The sequence below is a fragment of the Siniperca chuatsi genome, linkage group LG19 (genome assembly GCF_020085105.1).
Source record: "Siniperca chuatsi isolate FFG_IHB_CAS linkage group LG19, ASM2008510v1, whole genome shotgun sequence".
In the NCBI taxonomy this organism is placed as follows: Eukaryota; Metazoa; Chordata; class Actinopteri; order Centrarchiformes; family Sinipercidae; genus Siniperca; species Siniperca chuatsi.
Genome location: NC_058060.1, coordinates 4,651,922 through 4,673,217, shown reverse-complemented (window position 1 = coordinate 4,673,217; position 21,296 = coordinate 4,651,922). Strand labels below are relative to the sequence as shown.

Below are 21,296 nucleotides of genomic sequence, written 5' to 3'. Positions count from 1 at the left end.
CCTCTCCCCAACTGTAGGGGAAACAAAGTGTGTTTGTCTCTTTAATAGTTTTTGGGTCTGAATTCAGGCTGAAAGGAATATCTTTGCAGACACTACTCAAGAATGAAAAAAAGTCATTACAATAAAGGAACAATCTAATTGATTTGGGTGTGCAAACCCTTTTTATGCTTTAATATTTGCAATGAAAAAATGACTAGATGTAGTGTGAAAGGAGTCGCTTGTAGTGATGAGCTCACAGAGAATATTTACCAATTCCACCAGCAGTTCCCCTTAACTCTATGGAACATTTAATTGTGTTTCAGCTCATTCATGATTGTCCAGTGTGCTAACAGAGACTGGTTTTAATTGCGACACATGGAAAGTGGGGTGAACTCTCATAGCACGGGGCAGTCTGAGTTTTACTGCAGAGGGATTAATGATGCGTTCAATGATGATGATGGGGGGGCAATTTTCTGGATTCTGTTCGTAAGGGGATGTTTTTGGAGGACAACCAAACTTTCTGACCTGGTTTGTACGCAGGTGCAGGGTTCCTATGTCGATCCGCAATTTGACGGTTCCTGTCTCCAGATCAGCACAGTGCTGCTCGAATCTCCCTCCATACCTTATGGCAACGTCGGATGTGGTGTTGGACCGAGGGAACTGCCAGCTCGCTCTCCTGGGATGGGAACGGGGGGGCTGGTACCCTAAAGATGCCTTGAACGGAGAGAGACCAGAAGCAGAATTAGTTAATGAGTTGTGTGCATACTCAACCCAGGCAAGGTGGGAGCTCCAGGATGATGGGTTGGTGGCTGCCACACAACGTAGAGCTGCCTCGAGGTCCTGGTTGGCTCTCTCAGTTTGGCCGTTGGTTTGCGGATGAAAACCGGAGGAGAGTCTTCCAGACTTGAGAGATGAAGTGGGGGCCTCGGTCGGAGACTATGTCCAATGGTATGCCATGGAGGCGGAATACGTGTTGCACCAGAAGTTCAGCAGTCTCTTGAGTCAAGGGGAGTTTGGTTAATGCAATGAATTGCACTTCCTTGGAGAAACGGTCTGTAATGGTAAGAATGGTGGTGTTACCTTGTGAAGGTGGCAACCCAGTGACAAAGTCTAGTGCATGGGACCACGGACGGCTGGTGGTTGGTGAGAGGTCTTACCCCGAGCGCAGATGCAACAAGCGGCCACGAAGGCTCGGGTGTCCGCCTCCATGGTGGTCCACCAAAAATGTCTTTTAAGCAAGGAGAGGGTGCGGGTCACTCCGGGATGGCAGGCGAAGCGAGAGTTGTGCACACACTGGAGCACCTGGGAATGAGCTGAGATAGGGACAAACAGGCGATTAGGGGGCCCGTTACCAGGGTCTGGCTGGTCACGCTGGGTTGCCCTAACTACAGCCTCAATCTCCCAGGTGACCGTGGCCACAATGCAGGTAGATGGAAGGGCCGTCTCGGGTCCGGGGTTGCTGGCCAGGTAATGATGCTGCAGACGGGATAGTGCGTCTGGTTTGATGTTTTTGGACCCGGGACGGTAAGTGAGCGTGAACTTGAAACGGCCAAAGAACAGGGCCTAACGTGCTTGGCGGAAGTTCAGTCTCTTGGCCGTTTGGATGTATTCCAAATTCTTATTATAATTCAGTCCACACGATGAATGGGAGTTCAGATCCCTCCAACCAGTGCCGCCATTCTTCTAAGGCTAACTTGACTGCCAGGAGTTCTCGGTTTCTGACGTCATAGTTTCGTTCAGCTGGGGAGAGGAGAAGAAGGTGCACGAGTGGAGTCTCTGATCGGTGGAGTAGCGCTGAGAGAGTACAGCTCCGACACCCGCGTCCGAGGCATCCACCTCCACCACGAATTGACGTGAGGGATCGGGTTGAACGAGGACCGAGGTAAAGAGGGTCTTGAGTCGGGCTAAGGCAGCGTCGGCTTCGGGACTCCAGGTGAAGGGGATCTTGGTGGAGGTGAGTTTCGTGAGGGGAGCTGCCACCCGATTGTAATCACGGATGAACCTCCGATAAAAGTTGGCAAATCCCAGGAACTGCTGCAGTTGCTTACGAGTGGTGGGTGTAGGCCAGTCCACTACTGCTTGAGTCTTGGCTAGATCTGTCCTCATCTGTCCCCTCTCCAGAATGTAACCGAGAAAGCTCACAGAACTGACATGAAACTCACATTTTTCAGCCTGTTTTCCAGGAGCCTCTGAAGGACTTGACGGACATGATAATCGACATGATAGGTGATAGGAGTTCCGGAGGTCGAGCTTCGTAAAAATCGGAGCTTATCAGGGGCAAGGGGTATTTATTTTTAATGGTGATTTGGTTTAGCCCTCTGTAGTCGATACACGGCCGTAGTGTCTTGTCCTTTTTGGTCACAAAGAAGAAGCCCGCCCCCACTGGCGAGGAAGACGCACGGATGAGCCCTGTGTGCAACGAGTCATGGATGTAGTTCTCCATGGCCTCTCTCGGGTCGAGATAAGTTGTTCAACCGGGAAGACGGAAGAGGGGCTCCCGGGAGGAGGTCTATGGCGCAATCATAAGGGCGATGCGGCGGTAAAGACAAGACTTGGTCCTGAACACCTCGCTAAGGTCATGGTATTCCTCTGGAATTAGAGATAGATCCGGCGGCTCCTGAGCAGTGGAGTACTGATCTCTGGAGGTGACCGAGCGGATTGCAGGCAGGTGGAGAGGCAAAATGGGCTCCATCCCATGATCCTTCCCTTGACCTAGTTGAAGTGTGGATTGTGGCGATGGAGCCAGGGGAAGCCCAGAACCAGGGGTGTGTTGGGGGACGAGATGAGCTGGAACTGGATCTCTTCACGGTGGTTTCCGGAAAGCACTAAGGAAACAGGGACGGTACAGTGTGTAATTTGAGCTAGGAACATGCCATCCAGCGCCTCCGCGTTGCGTGGAGCCTCCAGAGTCTCTGTGAGGAAACCAGCCTGTCGAGCCAACTTGGTGTCCAGGAAGTTACCCTCTGCTCCGGAGTCGATGAGCGCTAGCAAGGGGAGTGACGTCCGTCGGCTATTGAGGGTGGCCAGGATCTGTAGTCGTGACGGAATCTGATTACGGGGGTGTTCGGGGCTCACCAGAACCCCCACTGCTACTGGTGAGCCTAATCTTTTGGTCTTGAGGGACACGTAGCCAGGAAGTGGCACTTGTTACCGCAGTACAGACACTCCCCCGCTGCGCGTCTCCGGAGATGCTTGGCTGGCGACAGATGAGTACGGCCTAGTTGCATGGGTTCCTCCACAGCCGTGGGTGGGGTCTGCGGATCTGGAGCTCTGGCCAGACTGGCCGGGGTGCGCCGGAAGTTGGGTGGCGTGAGGGACGGAGGAGAGGACGGGTGGAGCATTCCTGGTGCCACTCGTTTATGCGATTGTCCATCCGAATGCATAATGAGACTAACATGTCCAGGCCCTTGGGTTCCTCCCGGGCTGCCAGCTCATCCTTCATGGTTTCACCCAGCCCTTTCACAAACGCACTGATTAGTGCTTCCTCGTTCCACCCCAAATCTGCTGCCAGGATGTGAAATTCGACCGAATAATCCGCCACACTGCGATCACCCTGTCTGATCCGCAATAGCCGTCTCCCTGCGTTCCCAAAACTCCTCTGTGGAGAATGATGAGAGGGGTTGGCTAGCATGTGTGGCTTCTGCCCAGGCTAATGCTTTTCCCCTTAACATTCCCACAATGTAATTTACCTTTGACTGAGCAGACGAAAAGGTAACGAGGTGCTGACAGAAGACCAGGGAACATGGTCAGGGTAGCAGGAAACCTCGACATCTGGTGACATCGCCGGTGAAGGAATCCGGGTCAGAGGCGTAGGATTCCCAGGGAGGTGGTGGTGTCGCCAGCGGGCTAGCAGGGATAGCTGAGGTGGCCGGCGCGGATGGCGCCGTAGTAGTGAGCTGAGTGGTGAGTCTAGATAGCTGGTGGGTTAGCTGCGTGATCTGGGTGACCATGGCCTGGTTGCTGTCGGAGAGGGCCCGTAGGATCTGGTTAATGCCTGATGTAACGGGACTACCGCCGGGTTGGTGTCTGCTGGGTCCATGTTGGCCAGATCGTTCTGTCGTACTAATGATTACTGAACCCAAAATGCAGAACACACGACAGAGCAGAGCTGGGTAGAAAAGCAACAGATTTATTTATATGTGAACTTGATATCTGTGCAGAAGTCCGACGTAGTTCACCGTCATGTTTCACTGTTGCTTCCGGGGACTCGACCGGCCCGGGTCAAGGAAGGAGAGGCGACGTGCTGGAGGGAGACTGAACACGACAGGTTCTGGTCTGGCAGGTGTGGTGGGTCTGGGCTGAGCCGTCCAGGCTGTGGATCCGATAGGCGGCAGGCTCCTGGGGTGAGTTCGGCAGGTCAGGTGAGGCAGCTAGCTCGTGTAGCGTGGCGCTAGGTGCAGAGACCAATTTGGCAGAGGTCCAAGGACAGACTGTGGCTGAGATCACTGGCGGAGAGTAACTAAGATGGGCAAAGACAGCGTCAAATTAATGACAGTCAAGACAGCGAAATCGAACTGATTACTTAGCTGGATTCGAGGTAGGAGCCATTACGTGGTGTCGTACATGAGTACAGAGATGATCTGGCGCTGGTAGTGTGGGAGAGCCTGGTTGATATGCAGTGGAGACTGATGAGTGATTGATGACAGGTGTGCCGGTGAGGGGAGGTGGGGAATAATAATGATAATTAGAGTAATAATAATAATTGTAGTAGTGGTTGTCGAGCAGGAACATGGGGGGAGTAGGTGGCCTGCAGACTCTGCAGCTCCATAAGCAGAAATACAGCAGATAAAATAAGTATTGAACATGTCACCATTTTTTTTAGTAAATATATTTCTAAAAGGTGCTATTGACATGAAATGTTCACCAGATGTTGGTAACAACCCATGCAATCCACACATGCAAAAAATATAACCATAGATGTCCATAAATTATGTATAATAATGTTAAATGACACAGGGAAAAAGTGTTGAACTCGCTTACTGAAATTCATTTAATACTTCGTACAAAAGGCTTTGTTGGTAATGACTGCTTCAAGACGCCTCCTATATGGAGAAACGAGTTGCATGCATTGCTGAAGTGTGATTTTGGCCCATTCTTCCACACAAATAGTCTTCCAATCTTGAAGGTTCTGTGGGCCTCTTCCTCTCCTTAGCTGTGTGTTTTGGATCATTGTCTTGCTGAAATGTCCACCCTCATTTCATCTTCATCATCCTGGTAGATGGCAGCAGATTTTTATCAAGTATGTCTCTGTACATTTTTCCATTCATCCTTCCTTCAATTATATAATATAAACTTCACTGTTGGTGTGGTGTTTTGGGGGTGATGTGCAGTGCCATTTCTCCTCCAAACATGGTGTGTATTATGGCATCCAAAGAGTTCAATTTTGGTCTCATCTGTATTCTCCCAGTATGTCACAGGCTTGTCGAAATGTTGTGCAGCAAACTTTAAACGAGCTTCAACATGCTTTTTCTTCAGTAATGGAGTCTTGCATGGTGAGCGTGCATACAGGCCATGGTGGTTGAGTGCATTACTTATCGTTTTCTTTGAAACAATTGTACCTGCTAATTCCAGGTCCTTCTGAAGCTGTCCACAAGTGGTCCTTGGCTCTTGAACAACTCTTCTGATAATTTATTCACTCCTCTGTCAGAAATCTTGTGAGGAGCACCTGGTCGTGGCCGGTTTATGGTGAAATGATGTTCTTTCCACTTCCGGGTTATGGCCCCAACATTGCTCACTAGAACATTCAGAAGTTTTGAAATCCTTCTGTAACCAGTGCCATCAGCATGTTTTGCAACAATAAGGTTGCAAAGGTCTTGCGAGAGCTCTTCTCTTTTACCCATCATGAGATGTTTCTTCTGTGACAACTTGGTGATGATGTCATGAATATGGTTTGCTTTCTTTGCATGTGTGGATTTCATAAGTTGTTACCAACATCTGGTGAACATTTCATTTCAATAGCACCCTTAGAAATATATTTACTGAGAAAAATGGTGACATGTTCAATACTTATTTTACCTGCTGTACCTGCTGAAAGCGACAGAAAGAGAGACCAGAAAGCCCAAAACTACGGGAGAGAGAAGATGTCGAGTTAGTAACATGCATTAATGGGATAAGAGTGCATACAGATGTAGAGGGAGAGGAGCTCAGTGCATCATGGGAAGTCTCCCGGCAGTCTAGGCCTATAGCAGCATAATTAAGGGATGGTTCAGGGCTCACCTGAGCCAGCCTTAACTATAAGCTTTATCACTCTTAAGCCTACTCTTAAATGTAGAGATGGTGTCTGCCTCCCAAACCCAAACTGGGACCTGGTTCAACAGGAGAGGAGCTTGATAGGTAAAGGCTCTGGCTCCCATTCTACTTTTGGAGACTCTAAGAACCACAAGTAACCCTGCATTCTGGGAGCGCAGTGTTCTAGTGGGGTAATAAGGTACTATGAGCTCTTTAAGATATGAAGGTGCCTGACCATTAAGAGCTTTGTAGGTGAGGAGAATGATTTTATTATTTTTTTTTTAACTGTGTATTTATTGAACTTTTTTAAAAACAAAACAGTTACATAACTTTTACATACAATATGAATACATGAAACACAAAGAATAAATAAACATTGGGGAAGAAGAAAAAAAAAAAAAAAAAAAAAAAAAAAAAAAAAGGGGAAAAGATTCCTGACAGCAGTTCGGTAAATGCACCACATATCGGTAGATTACCTGCATGGTTTAAACATTGATGTATTAGTATATGTTAAAACTATTTCCTTCGAGCAAATATGTTTCAATAAGTGCCCACTTCTGTCAAAAAGAGTCAGATTTTACCTGCAAGTCTGCAGTCATTTTCTCAAATATATATACTTGTTTCAGTCTTTGTGTCCACTCTGTCACAGTAGGTTCACGCACCTTCATCCAATTCACAGTGATTATCTTCCTAGCTACCATTAATAATATATGCAATACAAATAAGTGGGATTTATTAAACTGATCTGAGGGGAAACCATCAAGCAAACAGAAAACTGGGAGCATTGGTATATCTCTTCCCAAAATTTTAGTAATTTCCCTTTTAATCCCCTGCCAATACAATAGTACTTTGGGACATTCCCAGAATATATGCACATAGTCCCCCACCATTCCACATTCTCTCCAGCACTGCGATAACGGCGATGTACTGTCAAATTTGGCAACCACCAGTGGGGCTCTGAAGAATCTCATTTTCATTTTCCAATCAAATTCCTTCCACATTTGACTACTTGTACCCTTATGACAGCCAGCACATATATTTATCCACATCTCATCCTCTATTACAGTATTTAACTCTAATTCCCAGTTTCTTTTGATATGAAACATGTCATCAGATTGGTCCTGCATTAACTTCCTATAAATATGTGCTATATGATTTTTAGTAGGTAGACCATGTTCAATAATATTGATAAAATATTTTTCAACATTTATTGGAGTTCTTTTGATTATGTCCCAATGTTTATAATTTGTGATATAATGTTGTAGTTGTAAATATCTAAAGTCATTAGATTTCAGCGAAAACCTATCGCATAATTGAGAAAAGGATCTTATGGTCTCCCCATCAAAAAATTGATTAACTATCTTTAAACCATTCTCTTCCCATCTATTAAAAACATCATCCCATATAGAAGGAAGAAAATCTGGGTTACCTTTAATGGGTATTGCACGTGATAGGGCTATTATTCCTCTAAACTTCTTTTGTATGGTGGACCAGATTTTAACAGTATGCTGTATCCATACATTTGTTATTTTCACTTTTTTCTGTGCCTGCAAGTCCATGAATGGCAGAACTGTCAGAGAAACTCCAGGAAGTGAATTCTGTTCAATATTAACCCATTCTGCTTCTTTATCAATACCAAGCCAAGCAGTCATAGCCCAAATCATTTTTTCTAGTTTGTTAAATGCTGAGAGCGGGACCCAAACTGGTAGGGATTGAAATAAGAACAGAAGTCTCGGTAATATGTTCATTTTCACTGTTTCTATCCTACCGAACATGGAGAGAGGTAGTATTTCCCATCCTGCCAAGTCCTTTTTTATCATCTCAAAAAGCCGTGTGTAATTAGCTAGGTATAAACGTGATGCCATAGGTGTAAGGATGACACACAAGTATCTGAAGCCCTGACTAGACCATCTAAAAGATACCTCATTATCTAACTGTGTGGGCCAATGTCCTGATATCATCATTGCCTCAGATTTCTCAGAATCTACCTTATATCCGGAAACTGAGCCATAGTCTCTAAGGCTCTCTAGAAGGGCTGGGATTGATGAGAGGGGGTTTTCAATGAATAGTAGTACATCATCTGCGTATAGCGATATTTTGTGATCTTTTCCTCCTTTATCTATTATCCCATGTATTCTGGGGTTGCTCCTTATTAACTCCGCTAGTGGCTCAATGCTAAGAGCAAATAAGACTGGGGACATCGCATCTCCCTGGCGAGTTCCCCTGCCTAAATTAAAAAACTCTGAGCAATGACCGTTAACTCGAACTCTTGACTTGGGATTTTTGTAAAAAGTCTTTACCCATTTAACAAAATTATCATGAAATCCCATATAATTAAGAGTCTGCTCCAGAAACACCCAATCCACCCTATCAAATGCTTTCTCAGCATCTAGGCTGAGAAGCATTGAGGGTGTTTTACTGTCTTTTCCAATTTGTTGTATATTTAAAGCTTTTCTTATATTATTTATGCCATAACGTCCATTAATAAATCCAGTCTGATCTGGTTTAACCAATTTTTTAATATGTTTTTGAATTCTGTTTGCAAGTATTGAAGTTAAAATTTTCATATCCTGACAAAGCAAACTTATTGGTCTGTAAGACATACATTGTGTAGGGTCTTTTCCAGTTTTATGAATTACGGTAATAATAGCATCAGACCATGAGTGCGGGGGGTCTTCATTTTGTAATACATGGTTAAACACCTTACTTAAGTTAGGAGCCAATTCATTTACAAATGTCTTATAAAATTCCCCGGGGAATCCATCCACGCCAGGTGATTTGTTATTTTTTAATTTTGCAATAATCTCTCTTATTTCCTCCTCTGTGATAGGGGATATCATTTCCTTTGCTTCTTCTTCTGTTAATTTATTTAATTCAATTGATCGCAGAAAGCTTTTAACTTTTTCTTCCTTATTTATTAATTTCTGGCCTTCATATAATTTTTTATAATAATCTTCAAATGCATTAACTATATCGTTTGGTTGTGTTAGCATTATTAACGTATCTGGGTGTTTAATTTTTGGAACTACCCTGCTTGCTTGAGCCTTACGTAATTGGAAGGCTAGGAGCCTGCTTGCTTTATTACTCATCTCATAATGTTTTCTACTCACAAATCTGAGTGCCCCTTCTGCTTTATATGTGAGCAGATCATCCAATTTCTTTCTTTCCTGTTTTAAACATTCTAGAGTTTCGATTTTACCTGTTTGTTTATGTTCAAATTCTAGTTTTCTGATTACATCCTCTATCTCGTTTTGTTTGGCTAATCTGTTTTTTATTCCTGGATGTTATTTCTATTATTTTACCTCTCATCACTGCTTTGGCTCCCTCCCACAAAATAGATGGAGTAACCAGTCCATTGTCATTAATATCAAAGTATTCAATCAATTGTTGTCTTATTTCTTCCTTGGCTTTACAGTCGTTTATCATTGATACATTTAATCTCCAGTATTTAAACTGTTTACCTTGATCTAACTGAAGTCTTTCGGATGCAAGTGACGCCAGATATCTGTTAAACCTAATTCTCTCATTATTCCTAATAGAGCTTTTACTTTTTTTGACTGTGGTCCCCTATCTGCTGGTAACCTATCCACATGTCTATCTAATACACAGTTAAAGTCCCCACCAATTAGATACATTCCTTCGCCCTTCTGTGCCAACAGAGAGAAAACATTCTTAAAAAATTGTGGATAGTCTTCGTTAGGTGCATAAAGATTAAGAATCGTAATTTTTTTGCCTGAAATTGTACCAACTACCATGATATATCTCCCCTCTTTATCCTTGTATACTTGCTCCACATTAAAAAAGACTGACTTGGCAAACATGACTGCAACACCTCTCCTCTTCCCCTTGTTGTATGAGGCACTGACAACTTGGTCCACCCATTCCCTTCTCAGCTTTAAATGTTCCCCATCAGACAGGTGGGTCTCTTGAAGCAATGCAATGGAGCATTGCATTTTTTTAAGCTGACTAAATATTTTCTTTCTTTTAATTGGGCTGCTCAGACCTTTTACATTATAACTGACACAGATTAAATTGTCCATTGTTTGATGTTGTATATGTTAGTAACCATCATGTTCCAGTGGTATAAAAAAATAAATAAAAAAAATTAGAAAATAATAAAATAAAACAGCTGTCAAGGGCAGATATTTAAGATATACAGAAACTAAAACATGAACTATATACATGAACAAGACTCCCACACATCCATTTGGCCAAGTCATCATCTCACAGGCCAAATCCTGATGTAACAGGGGCAGGGAATTGTGACGCTGACTCCCTGGGGTACCAAAAATGCACCGAGTGCATGCGGCCATTCTGTTTTTAAAACAGGGCCGCCTCCAGGAGTGATTTCCACTCAAAATTCAAAATACCAGCAAGTATCCGTCAAATTAGAAACAAATCACTTATTATCCCGGGAATGAAGAAGAGAGGGGGGAAAGTTACTTAAACATACGAATCTCAACAAAGTGCCACTCTCTTCTATAATTTAACCAGAGTTTACTCACATTCTGAAGCAAAAATATCTAGTTTAAATGTACTGCTTACACCTTTTTAAACTGTTCATTCCTTCTGCAAAAATGCTTGAAGATCCGCGTCGGACAACGCTGTGCTCAATACACGTCCACCTTGACCTTGCACTGACCATCTAGCCCTCGATATTTCTCTTACTTGTCGGTCCCGTTCATCCACTCGAACTTTGATTCCTAGGTCCCGCAGCGGTAGTGCAGCATCCATCAGGGTAGGGAAAGTTTTTATTCCCGTCTCCAGGTAGATCCTTATCTGTGCCGGGTAGATGCACTGCGCTCTCACATTCTTCATCTTGAGCTGTTTCATTACATCTCGCACCTGTGCTCTTTTCCTCTGCAGCCCAGGCGAATAGTCATTGTCAAAGTAGATCCGTTTTGTGTTGTAAACGACTTCTTTTTGTGACCAGGCTTGTCTTAAGATTGCATCCTTAACCGCATAGTCCAGGAATCTCACAATTATCGATCTTGGAGGTGCGGTAGAGTTTTTTGGTTTGGCTGCAAGGGCCCTGTGTGCTCTTTCAATCTTTATATCCATGTCCGGAGGTAGCTGTAGAACTGAGGCTAGCAGCTCCATAACAAATTCCGCTGTGTTTTCCCCTTCGCAGCCCTCGGGAACTTGATATATTCGCAGATTATTCCGACGAAGTCTGTTTTGCAGGTCTTCACATCTATGAGATATCGGAGCGCTCTTTCGTGCCGCATTTGAGTTTCCTCAGCAACATTTATCCGTTCCTCCGTCTCCCCGATTCTGCTCTCCAAACTATTTATTTGGCCTTTTAAGTCCTCGACCCAGGTCTCTAATTTCGTCAGTGATATTTTCGTTTGTTTATGCCCTTCTTGATTTTCTTTTCTTAGAGATTTCAGTTCTTCCATCACTTCAGAAAGTTCGGGAGCACGCGGGCTAGCTTTAGCATGTCTGGTAGGGGTAGGTGATCATTTTTTCTCGTCTCTTTCTCTCGAATTGTCATTTTTAGAAGCATTCTTGTGTCTTGTTATCGTACTCATTTCTGCAAACTCTGATTATACCTGAATTGATTATATAAATCGGGATTTTTGCTACTATCCGACGGAGCTTAACTTTCAAGCGTTTACCATCTCCGTGACGTCACCGGAAGCCCAGGAGAATGATTTTAAATTATATTCTGGATTTTACAGGGAACCAGTGCATATACTGGAGAGTCTTAAGGGACTTATTGGGGCAGCCTGATAATTAGGAATTGCAATAATCCTGCCTAGAAGTAACAAATGCATGGACTAGTTTTTCTGCATCATTTTGAGACAGGATGTGCCTGATTTTTGCAACGTTATGTTTGTGAAAAAGGCAGCCCTTGAAGTTTGTTTTATGTAGGAGTTAAAGGATAAATTCTGATCATAACTCAGAGATTCCTTACGGTGGTGCTGGAGGCCAGGGCAATGCAATCTAGAGTAACTATATCTTTAGGTAATGTGTTTTGGAGTTGCTTGGGTTGTGAGTTTAACATCAGAAAATTGCAGGTCATCCAGGTTTTTATGTCCTTAAGGCATGCGTCATGTTTTGCTATCTGATTGGTTTCATCTGGCTTGATCGATAGATATAATTGGGTATCATCTGCATTGGGTATCGAGAAACCAACTCTGATTATTGGCAGCTCTATTTTGAGAAACGTAAAGTTAGTGACACCAGCGACCATAGTCAAATGTATTCCTGGGGCCAGAGCGGGAGACGTTGAATCCTATTTAAAACTGCTGGCTAAGGATAAACGTAAATACAGTAAAATTGTTATTCACGTTGGCGGTAACGACTCCCGATTACGCCAATCGGAGGTCGCTAAAGTTAACGTTGAGTCGGTGTGTACATATGCAAAGACAATGTCGGACTCTGTGTAGTTTTCTCTGGGCCCCTGCCAAACCTGACCAGTGATGATATTTAGCCGCATGTCTTCATTCCGCCGCTGGCTGTCGAGGTGGTGTCCAGCAAACGATGTCGGCTTTGTAGATAATTGGCGGACATTTTGGGGAAGACCTGGTCTGTTTAGGAGATACGGCATTCATCCCACTTTGGATGGAGCAGCTCTCATATCCAGAAACCTGGCCGAGTTTATTAGTCGACCAAAACCGTGACAACCCAGAGTTCAGACCAGGAGGCAGAGTTGCAGTCCTACATGCTTCTCTGCGCTTCCAGAGCAGTTACCCACCCTCTGTGGAGAGGTGGAACGAGGGAAAACAACGGCTCACTGACTTCCCCATGTCAGTTTCTACAAGCTCATTAGCTCAAACACAGGTAGAATAATCATTGGAAATGTTACTGCTAATCCTCTATAATAGCTTTATTCTGAGGGTGAGGTGATAGAGGGGAATTAAAGGAGTAGTGTTTAGGATTTAGTGGCATCTAGTGGTGAAATTGCAGTTTGCAACCATTTGAATACTGCTGGCTGCGAAACTTGCGAAAAACGCCAAAGGCCCTATCTAGAGCCAGTTTTTGGTTTGTCCGTTCTGGGCTACTGTATAAACATAGCAGTGCAACATGGCATCCTCCGTGGAAGGAGACCTGCTCCTTCTGTAGATATAAATGGCTTATTCTAAAGTAATGAAAAAACAACAATTCTTATTTTCAGGTGATTATACATTAATGAAAACATACTAATGAATATTATATTCCATTTCTGCCAATAGATCCTCCTAAATGTTACACACTGGTCCTTTAAGCAAACATTAGATGTAATAAATATACATGTGTAACAACAATCAATACTATATATTCATTAATTTGTGTCTCATCATGAATGAATTGCTGCAGGCACTGAAGTACACGTGCAAGGGTGTAATTTCCACTATTTTTCTCACCCCCTTTTCACAGTTTTACTTTGATTTCCTCGCTAAAATCTCTCTAAACAATGCCCTCTGACTGTCCAGCCATCATAATACAAGATGGATAGAACAGAGGGAGAGAGCTGATAAAAGTGTTGATAAGTTTTTCTAGGTTGCCTTCAATTATTACCTAGGTTTTGCCTCCCAGGCTACATAGTGGCCCTAACCCTATTATTCCTCTGTGCCATAGAGCTCCTTTTGTTGTCCAAAAACTATTAAAAGATAGGTTCACATTTTTTCAAGTCTATCTTAAAACAAAACTCACATGCCCATATGTACATTGAAACAGTCTTCTGCTGGGGGCTTCTGTTGACCTGTACCTTGAAATAATGTGCTGCACCCAGTAATCAGGTACTTGGCATTTCTCTGACCTTCTTTAAAGACTGAATAACACCAAAACAATCTATCAGGGGTCAGCCAAAGCACATTAGAATGAAAGTCACAATTTCTGATACAGGTCATCAGAAATTGTTTCCTTTCTTTCATTCGTTTTGAAGACTGAATAAGGTTAATAACAACAACCACTAATGCAAAGTAACATCCATGCAACAGCGCCTTCTGTGGTCACACTTTATGATGGTCACAGAATATGGTGTAATACTAGAAATACTCTTTAGAGCACCAAATGTGTATTTATCAGCTGCTGAAAATATTCCCCAAAAATGCATTATTTCTTCCTGTTTGAGTAACATTTGATAAAAACTACAGTGGCCAGCGGTTTTAGGAAATTAATGAGCCTTTTTTTAAAAACTATATATTTGTGCATCGTTTTTAAAGATTTCATCTTCAGTAGGAACCAATGGGCTTGGAGATGAGAGCCGCAGACAGGGTAGGGAAGAATCAGAATCAGAAACTCCTCGGGGGGAAAGTCAGAAAGTATTGAGAGACGGATTGTTGGTTTTGGTCTTTTCATGGGATTTGCTGAAAAATATAGACTAACACCAGACTCTATCAATAAAACTAAATTTGATTTTAAGTTTTTAAGTCATCTATAATATAGAATCATACTGTGTGTATATGTATATATATAGACTTCTTTTGTGACTACTGTCAATCAATCTGTTATTTGCTAGATCAGTGTAAAAGTATGTGAATGCAGCGAATAGCACTCAGCCATAAACCTTTGCACATGTGTGCACACAGACACACACTCACACTATTTCCCTTGAGATCTGTCCATTATTCTAAATGGCCTCCACCGTACCCCTCCCTCTGCCCCTATCATCCCAACACCCCACACTAACCCCTCCCCACGCTCCCAGGGGTTGTCATGGCCCTGCCTCAACTATTGTGGTATCCAGGATACTGTGACACACTCTGCATCCTGATTGGCTGCTAGCTATTCAAGGGTGGGCACACAAAAAAAGGAAAGGAAGGAAGGGGAAAAAAAGAAAAGAGGGTGATTCTGGTGGTTAGATGGATGGCTGAGGCAGCACAGCTCCAGGCAGAGCACCGAGCACCATTTTAGCAGGACCTCTTAACGGAGAGAAAAGGTGGGCAGAGGCAGAGGGATAAAAGACATAAAAAACAAGCCAGAGGGAGAACAAATGGCAGGTTGGTTTGAGAGGTAGAAACGACTGAGCGTATGTAGGCTGGAGTGAGAGAAGAACAAGCTGGAAAACAAGAGGACAGAGGGATCAAAAGAAAAGGAAGGAAAAGACGAGGAGGCATGAGCATGAACCGGAGCGATGCAGCATCCCGTCCCATGTCTTTCATCCTGACACCCTGACCGAGAGAGAGAGAAGAGGAACCAAAAGGAAAAGAAAGACTGAACTGGTGGAAGATAGAAAGAATAAAGAGAGGGGAGGTACCTGTTCCTCAAAGAGGAAAAAGGGAGTAAAGGAGGACGGGGGTTGCTCAGCACGTAACACACAATAGCTTCACAGCGCGCAGATTCACATACACGCTGACACAGATAGGTACCCAGCCTGCACTGGTAGGCCGGGGCAACGCTGGGCATCAGCAAAGTGGCAGGAGAAGCAGAGGAGGCGGCCACCGGAGCTGAGCGGAGGAGGAGAGCAGCACTAGAGGACAGCGACGTAGATAGTAGAGGAGGACGACGAGGTGACGCGGTGTGGTGTGGAGGCTCAGCACTGAGGGAAAGGCGACGGGGGAGGGGAAGCGGTGCTGAGGAGGAGGAGGAGGAGGAGGCTAGGGGACTGATGGCTCGCGGCAGTGGCTCGGGTAGGTGGAGCAGGCAGAGGATGGGATTCTTCAGTGCCATGCTGCGCTGCAACCTCCCTCCAGAGACCCAGAAGGTGGTGGTGTTCATCATCATGATGCTGCTCATCATCATCAACGTGGTGCTCATGTTCCTGCTGGCCTTCCAGTAGAGAGCACACACAGACCACCACTCTCCCACACACACACACACACACACACACACACACACACACACACACACACACACACACGAACACATGCTTCTAGATGAGGAAAAGACAAGATAAACTGGAACACAGCGAGACCAAGGAGCACAGGAGGACTGCCCTGTTGATGAAAGGGGCTGCTGGGATTGATGGGTGTCCAAGATGGCAGCAGCAGAACACAGGTACAACCAGGAGGAGAGGGAAGATCATTTAGTGTGAGAATGGATGATGTGTGAACATTTGTATCACCAGAAACATGTAAACAAGAGGAATTAGGAATTTGTTGTATATGAGCATTGGAGCCTGTAAAGGGTGGGTTCATCCAAATTGTAGAAAAACATTTTTTCTCATACCTCTAGTAATGCCTATCAATGCAGATAGTTTAGGTTTGATTTGTCCTGGTTTTAAGATATCTGTTTCTGTGATTTCAGACTCCACCGCAATACAACAGAGGTGATGGAATTCAGTTTGTGGTGCTTGAAGGATAAGGCTTATGTTATTCTATGTTTATTAATTGACAACAAATTCCATAAAAATATCCAAACCTCCAATGTGTAAGTCTTTCTCTCATTACTTTCTGACTTCCCTACCCTGTCTGTGGCTCTAAGCTCAGTGGTTCCTACTGAAGACATACATCTTTAAAAATGCCTCAGAAATATATAGGTTCATTTTTTTCCTTAAAGAGCTGGCCACTGTAGTTTTGAACAAATGTCACTCAAACAGGAGGTAATTGTGTATTTTGTTGGGGACTATTTTCAAAGGTGGGTTAATACACATGTGGTGTCAGAGTGTGTATTTCGGGCAGCATGAAGGTGTATGCAGGATTGATTCAAAATAAACCACAGTGTGTGTGTTCATGGTAATGAAGGAACATGTCACCCAACAGTGTGCAACAGTGTGGCTCATTGGTGTGTTTTTAATAGTTTTTGGACAACAAAGGAGCTCAATGGCACAGAGGAATAAGATATATCAGGCGTTGGACACACACAAAATACTTAATAGGATACATTCATTGTTGGTTAGGTTCTGCACATGGGATTTGTTGACTCTGACAAAAATATAGAATATTGCCAACCTTAACCTTTAAAATAAAACAGCAACATATCTTCCAGAAACAGTGTCCCAATGTTAATGTGGATGATCCACAGAACACACTTTTTTCCCCCATATGGAGTATTTCTTTGGTATGAAGTAGTTTGAAAAAAATATGATTTTTTTTTCTTTGGATGAACCAACCCTTTAAATGCAACAGTAGTTAAACAGATCAGGTGATGTAACACACTCTACGGTGTTACAGCTCCTCAGCTCTTAGATAACCATGGCTGATTGTGTTCTGAACATACAACTGCCATACAACTTGGCAGTTTCAACAGAACTGAATAGACAGGGTTAATTTGTGTGCTGATCTGACCTGCCCATTTTAGCATTTATTTGGTGTTGTATATTATAATAGAATATTAATGTAATAAGTATAATATAATAAAATATCAACCGTTAGTGATGTAATCAGTACCTAGTCAGACTAAAAAGACTAGTCTTTTTGTAAACACTAGTAGAAATTAGTGTTTAAAGTGGAGTGCACTTAAACTTTAACATTAGCTGCTGTTGCTAAATTGCTAAATGTATAATACAGTATAGCATTTGCAGTATATGAGTTTGTCCAGGTAAACAGAGCTGATATCTCAGGATACAGTATTTGATGTGAGAGACTAGTGCTAATAGCAAGACAGTTTACTGTCACAATAACCTCCATGTGGAAATAAATGAGATCTTTGACTTTTAATGAATAGATCTACACCAGCCTTCTCATGTATACTTCTATTTTCTGCTTGGTCGTTAAAAGAGATACATGGGATTATCTAAATTGATACTACTGTGAAGAAATACAATTTCAGATAACCAGTATATCTTCTGATATACTACTATTCTCTTGCACCTTATCAGAGCAGAAATGCATCAACATATATAAATGAATTTTTATATATCGCAAAAATAATTAAAAAATAAACATATTATAGTCTGTCAAAATAGGCACTTTTTTAAAAACATACAGTAAATGTGTGATTTTGGAGCACAAATGACATAATCTGCATCATCAAACATCATCACATATTTAAAACAGAACTCTGTTCGTAACAGGAACACTGATTTGACAAATTGATTATGATTTATTAGCAGAAGTTGAACATCATTTTATCAATATCAGTGAACCAGGTCTGTTCCAAATTCACATGCTGAGATATTATTTGTGGGCGGGCCTTTATTTACCTCAACTGCAGCTTATTTGAAACAGGCTTGCATTAGAGACAGACCTTTACTCCCAATTTATATTTGATAATTTTTTAGTAAGAAGCCTCCCTGTTTTCTGATCTGCTCCTGTGTTCATTTGCTGTTGATGCAACTCAACACTTCCTCCATGTTTACCTGTTGTCTTAATAAATTCAGTATAATGAGCCATGTCATGCTCATCACTCTGTTGCTGAGTTTCTCTTTCCTGACAGAAATACTGCTTTCAGTCATTAATTATTTCCAATTTCTTGTACCTTGCTGTTTTTTCAATCACTGCCAAGTTACTGTCAATGAAACTCAATACCTTCTACACATATGTTTCAAATGAAAAGCCTCCTAGTGGCTCAAAGAGCAAAATTCAGCGGACTGATGGACTTGCAAAGTAACAGTGCTTCATAAAACAGCAAAGTAGAAGGACTTGGGAATTAAATTATTATTTCTCTGTGGTGAGTATGAAATGACTCTGTTGTTGTACTAATGGAATTAGTGCTGTGGAAATGGACATTATACTGAATTTACCATGTGAGCCTAGACGGTGTAGTCCCTCACAGTCTGAGTTCTTAGACCATTTTCACAATTGAGAATGACTTCCGGATGGGAGCCGAAACGTCTTGATTCTGAAAACAGTGTCCAGATGACTACGACTGAAACCTTTTCTACCATGTGAGCCTAGCATTAGCACTAGCATTTATTTGTTTGTGTATTAGCTATTATCTAAATACCAGTTTTTATTTGAGATTTTAGAGTATCTAAAATGTGGGTTTCAAAGATTTGTTTACTTGTTATACTTTTTAAATAGTCACTGAGAATTCTTAATCTTGACTGACTGCCCAGTGTCCTTTATTTTCTTGTAACATACACTATAATTGTACAACTCTGACACGGGTGTTTGTTGTTCTAAATTAATTTGCCAGCATTACACTGTAGGTACGGTATAGTAGCAACAGCAACAATAGCAACAGTTCTGACAGTTTAGCTAAATCAGTGGCCTCGACTCAAAAATCTTGGGGGGCACTGGCCAGGTGTTCTCTCCTAGAGGGGGCTGCTTAAACACTTGGTAGAAGGAAAAAACTGATTTTTCTCAACATAAATTTTAACAATATACACTGTGAAGCTGAGCAATTCGTCTTTCCCTCTATTCTCTCTCATAAGAAATACATAAATAATAAATTCTAAACATGTGGAGGGGGTTTTAGCCAAAACTGGCACCCGGCTGGTAGAGGTAAAAGGAAAGTGAATATTGAACTTAGATTCATCAGATGGCCTGAAATATGGGATGTTCATTTTACTCCGTGTCCTGTAGGACACCATCAGAATATGGGACACCTTGTCATACATTGTTACTTATTTACTATAAGGAGCTTTTTGACAGCACTTGAATACATCACTTAAATTTACATGACTGAGATATGAAATAAACCAGCTGTTCCCAACCCCTTTGTTTTATGTCCCCTTAAAATGAAGCAATAGCACTTGGGACCCCTCATCATAGGTTGTACATGTCTGTGAGTTGTGAGCAATTCAACCAGTACTTTCTCACATTGTTTTTACTTTACTAAAATTAGTGGCCCGATGAGGTGAAATGATCTTAAAGCAAGTCAGCAAAAGCAAGCTAAATACAAGAATATTTGTATTGGTGTGGCATAGATTACATTAAATATTACATTGAATAAACAGTATTTCATTTGGTATAATTCAGGTCCTACATGTGTGTCCAGAAAAAGGTTTATGTCTGACCCATGAGCCCCTCAGGGCCAGACAAGAGCGGTTTATGCCCCGCTCAGCTGCTCACATTAGGTGACGAGGGCACAGTTGCCTGTGTGTGTGTGTGTGTGTGTGTGTGTGTGTGTGTGTGTGTGTGTGTGTGTGTGTGTGTGTGTGTGTGTGTATGTTTTAGCCACTGCTGTTGCCATAGTGACCCTTAGACCAGCTCTAGGAGCACTGTCATGATGATCTACTTGTTTACAACAAGCTGTATGTTGCTGTTTACTATCATAACATTTAATAAGAGGATATTGTGGTGTCATGTAGTAAAAGAGGAATATGGAGAGAACGGCAGCAGAGAGGCAAGATGGTGTAGGTGTGTTGCTTAGCAACAGCCACATCATCTGTTTTCCTCATCGCCATGATGGATCAGTGGAACTACGAGCCAGATCACAGAGGGAAAAATAACATGACTATGTCTTTAACAACATTGGTGAGGTAGTGTGAAAGACATCCAGCCTGCAGAGTGGAGGAATGCTGGGTTGATGTGGTCCAGCAGGATTTGTGTTGCCTCTGCAGGGATGAGAGCCTAAGCAGCATAATGGAAGGCCTCTGTGGAGTCTAGGGCCATGTTGACACGGTGTGAAATATGACCGCTGCAGTGTCTTCATCAATATCACTGGCTCCATCTCTTTCTGGTATCACTCTCTTTCTGCCTCCTCTTCCACTGTCTCTCACACTTCCTCTTCCCTCTATTATACCCCCATCTTTGAGTCCTTCCACCATAGCTCCTCATTGATTTCTCATTCTGTACTCAGACTTCAGCAGCAATCAAAGCCTGCTCACCACTGCCCTGCTTGTTAGCCTATATATAAGCTGAATGATAAAGTTGGAAGCCACATACAGTAGCATATTATGGTGTTACAAATAGGCCTACAGTATGTGTTCTGAATTATGGGCCTGCCTTTGACTTCATGACATCAAAATAGACTGCACTGAACACACCTTCACTGTGTCCCAAACCCATATTTGATACCAATTCTATCAAGTACACACTATGTACCAATGTTGAAAGTGCATTATTTTGACAGTTAGTGGGCTAACTGATATTAGTAACACTAATACTTTGTACTAGGAGGAAATGGTGCAAAATGTGCAGTGACACACTATGATTTGGTAACACTGCTGCCAATTTTAGAAATTATTTTGTTTTTCAAGCTGTTAATGGAGTTGGTTTCTTTATTTCACCATAGAGTGGCATCATATCCTCGTATTTTTAAAGCAGCTATAATCAATATTTTTTATAATAACAATGTATTAAATGACAATGTGAAAGGAGTGGCTCCATGCCCAG

General features: G+C 42.7%; 1 protein-coding gene across 4 annotated transcripts in view; it reads left to right on the top strand.

Moving 5' to 3' along the window:
- arhgef4 (Rho guanine nucleotide exchange factor (GEF) 4) overlaps positions 1-21,296 on the top strand; it is a 132,903-nt gene that overhangs the window by 90,227 nt on the left and 21,380 nt on the right. Inside the window, exon 1 of one of the 4 annotated variants that reach the window (XM_044177377.1) lies at positions 15,993-16,131. The exons of the other annotated variants lie outside the window; for them this stretch is intronic. Coding sequence (XP_044033312.1) covers positions 16,099-16,131 — 33 coding nt within the window. The 5' untranslated portion in view covers positions 15,993-16,098. Of the gene's footprint in view, positions 1-15,992; positions 16,132-21,296 lie in introns of those variants that run through there. 4 annotated transcript variants of the gene reach the window in all.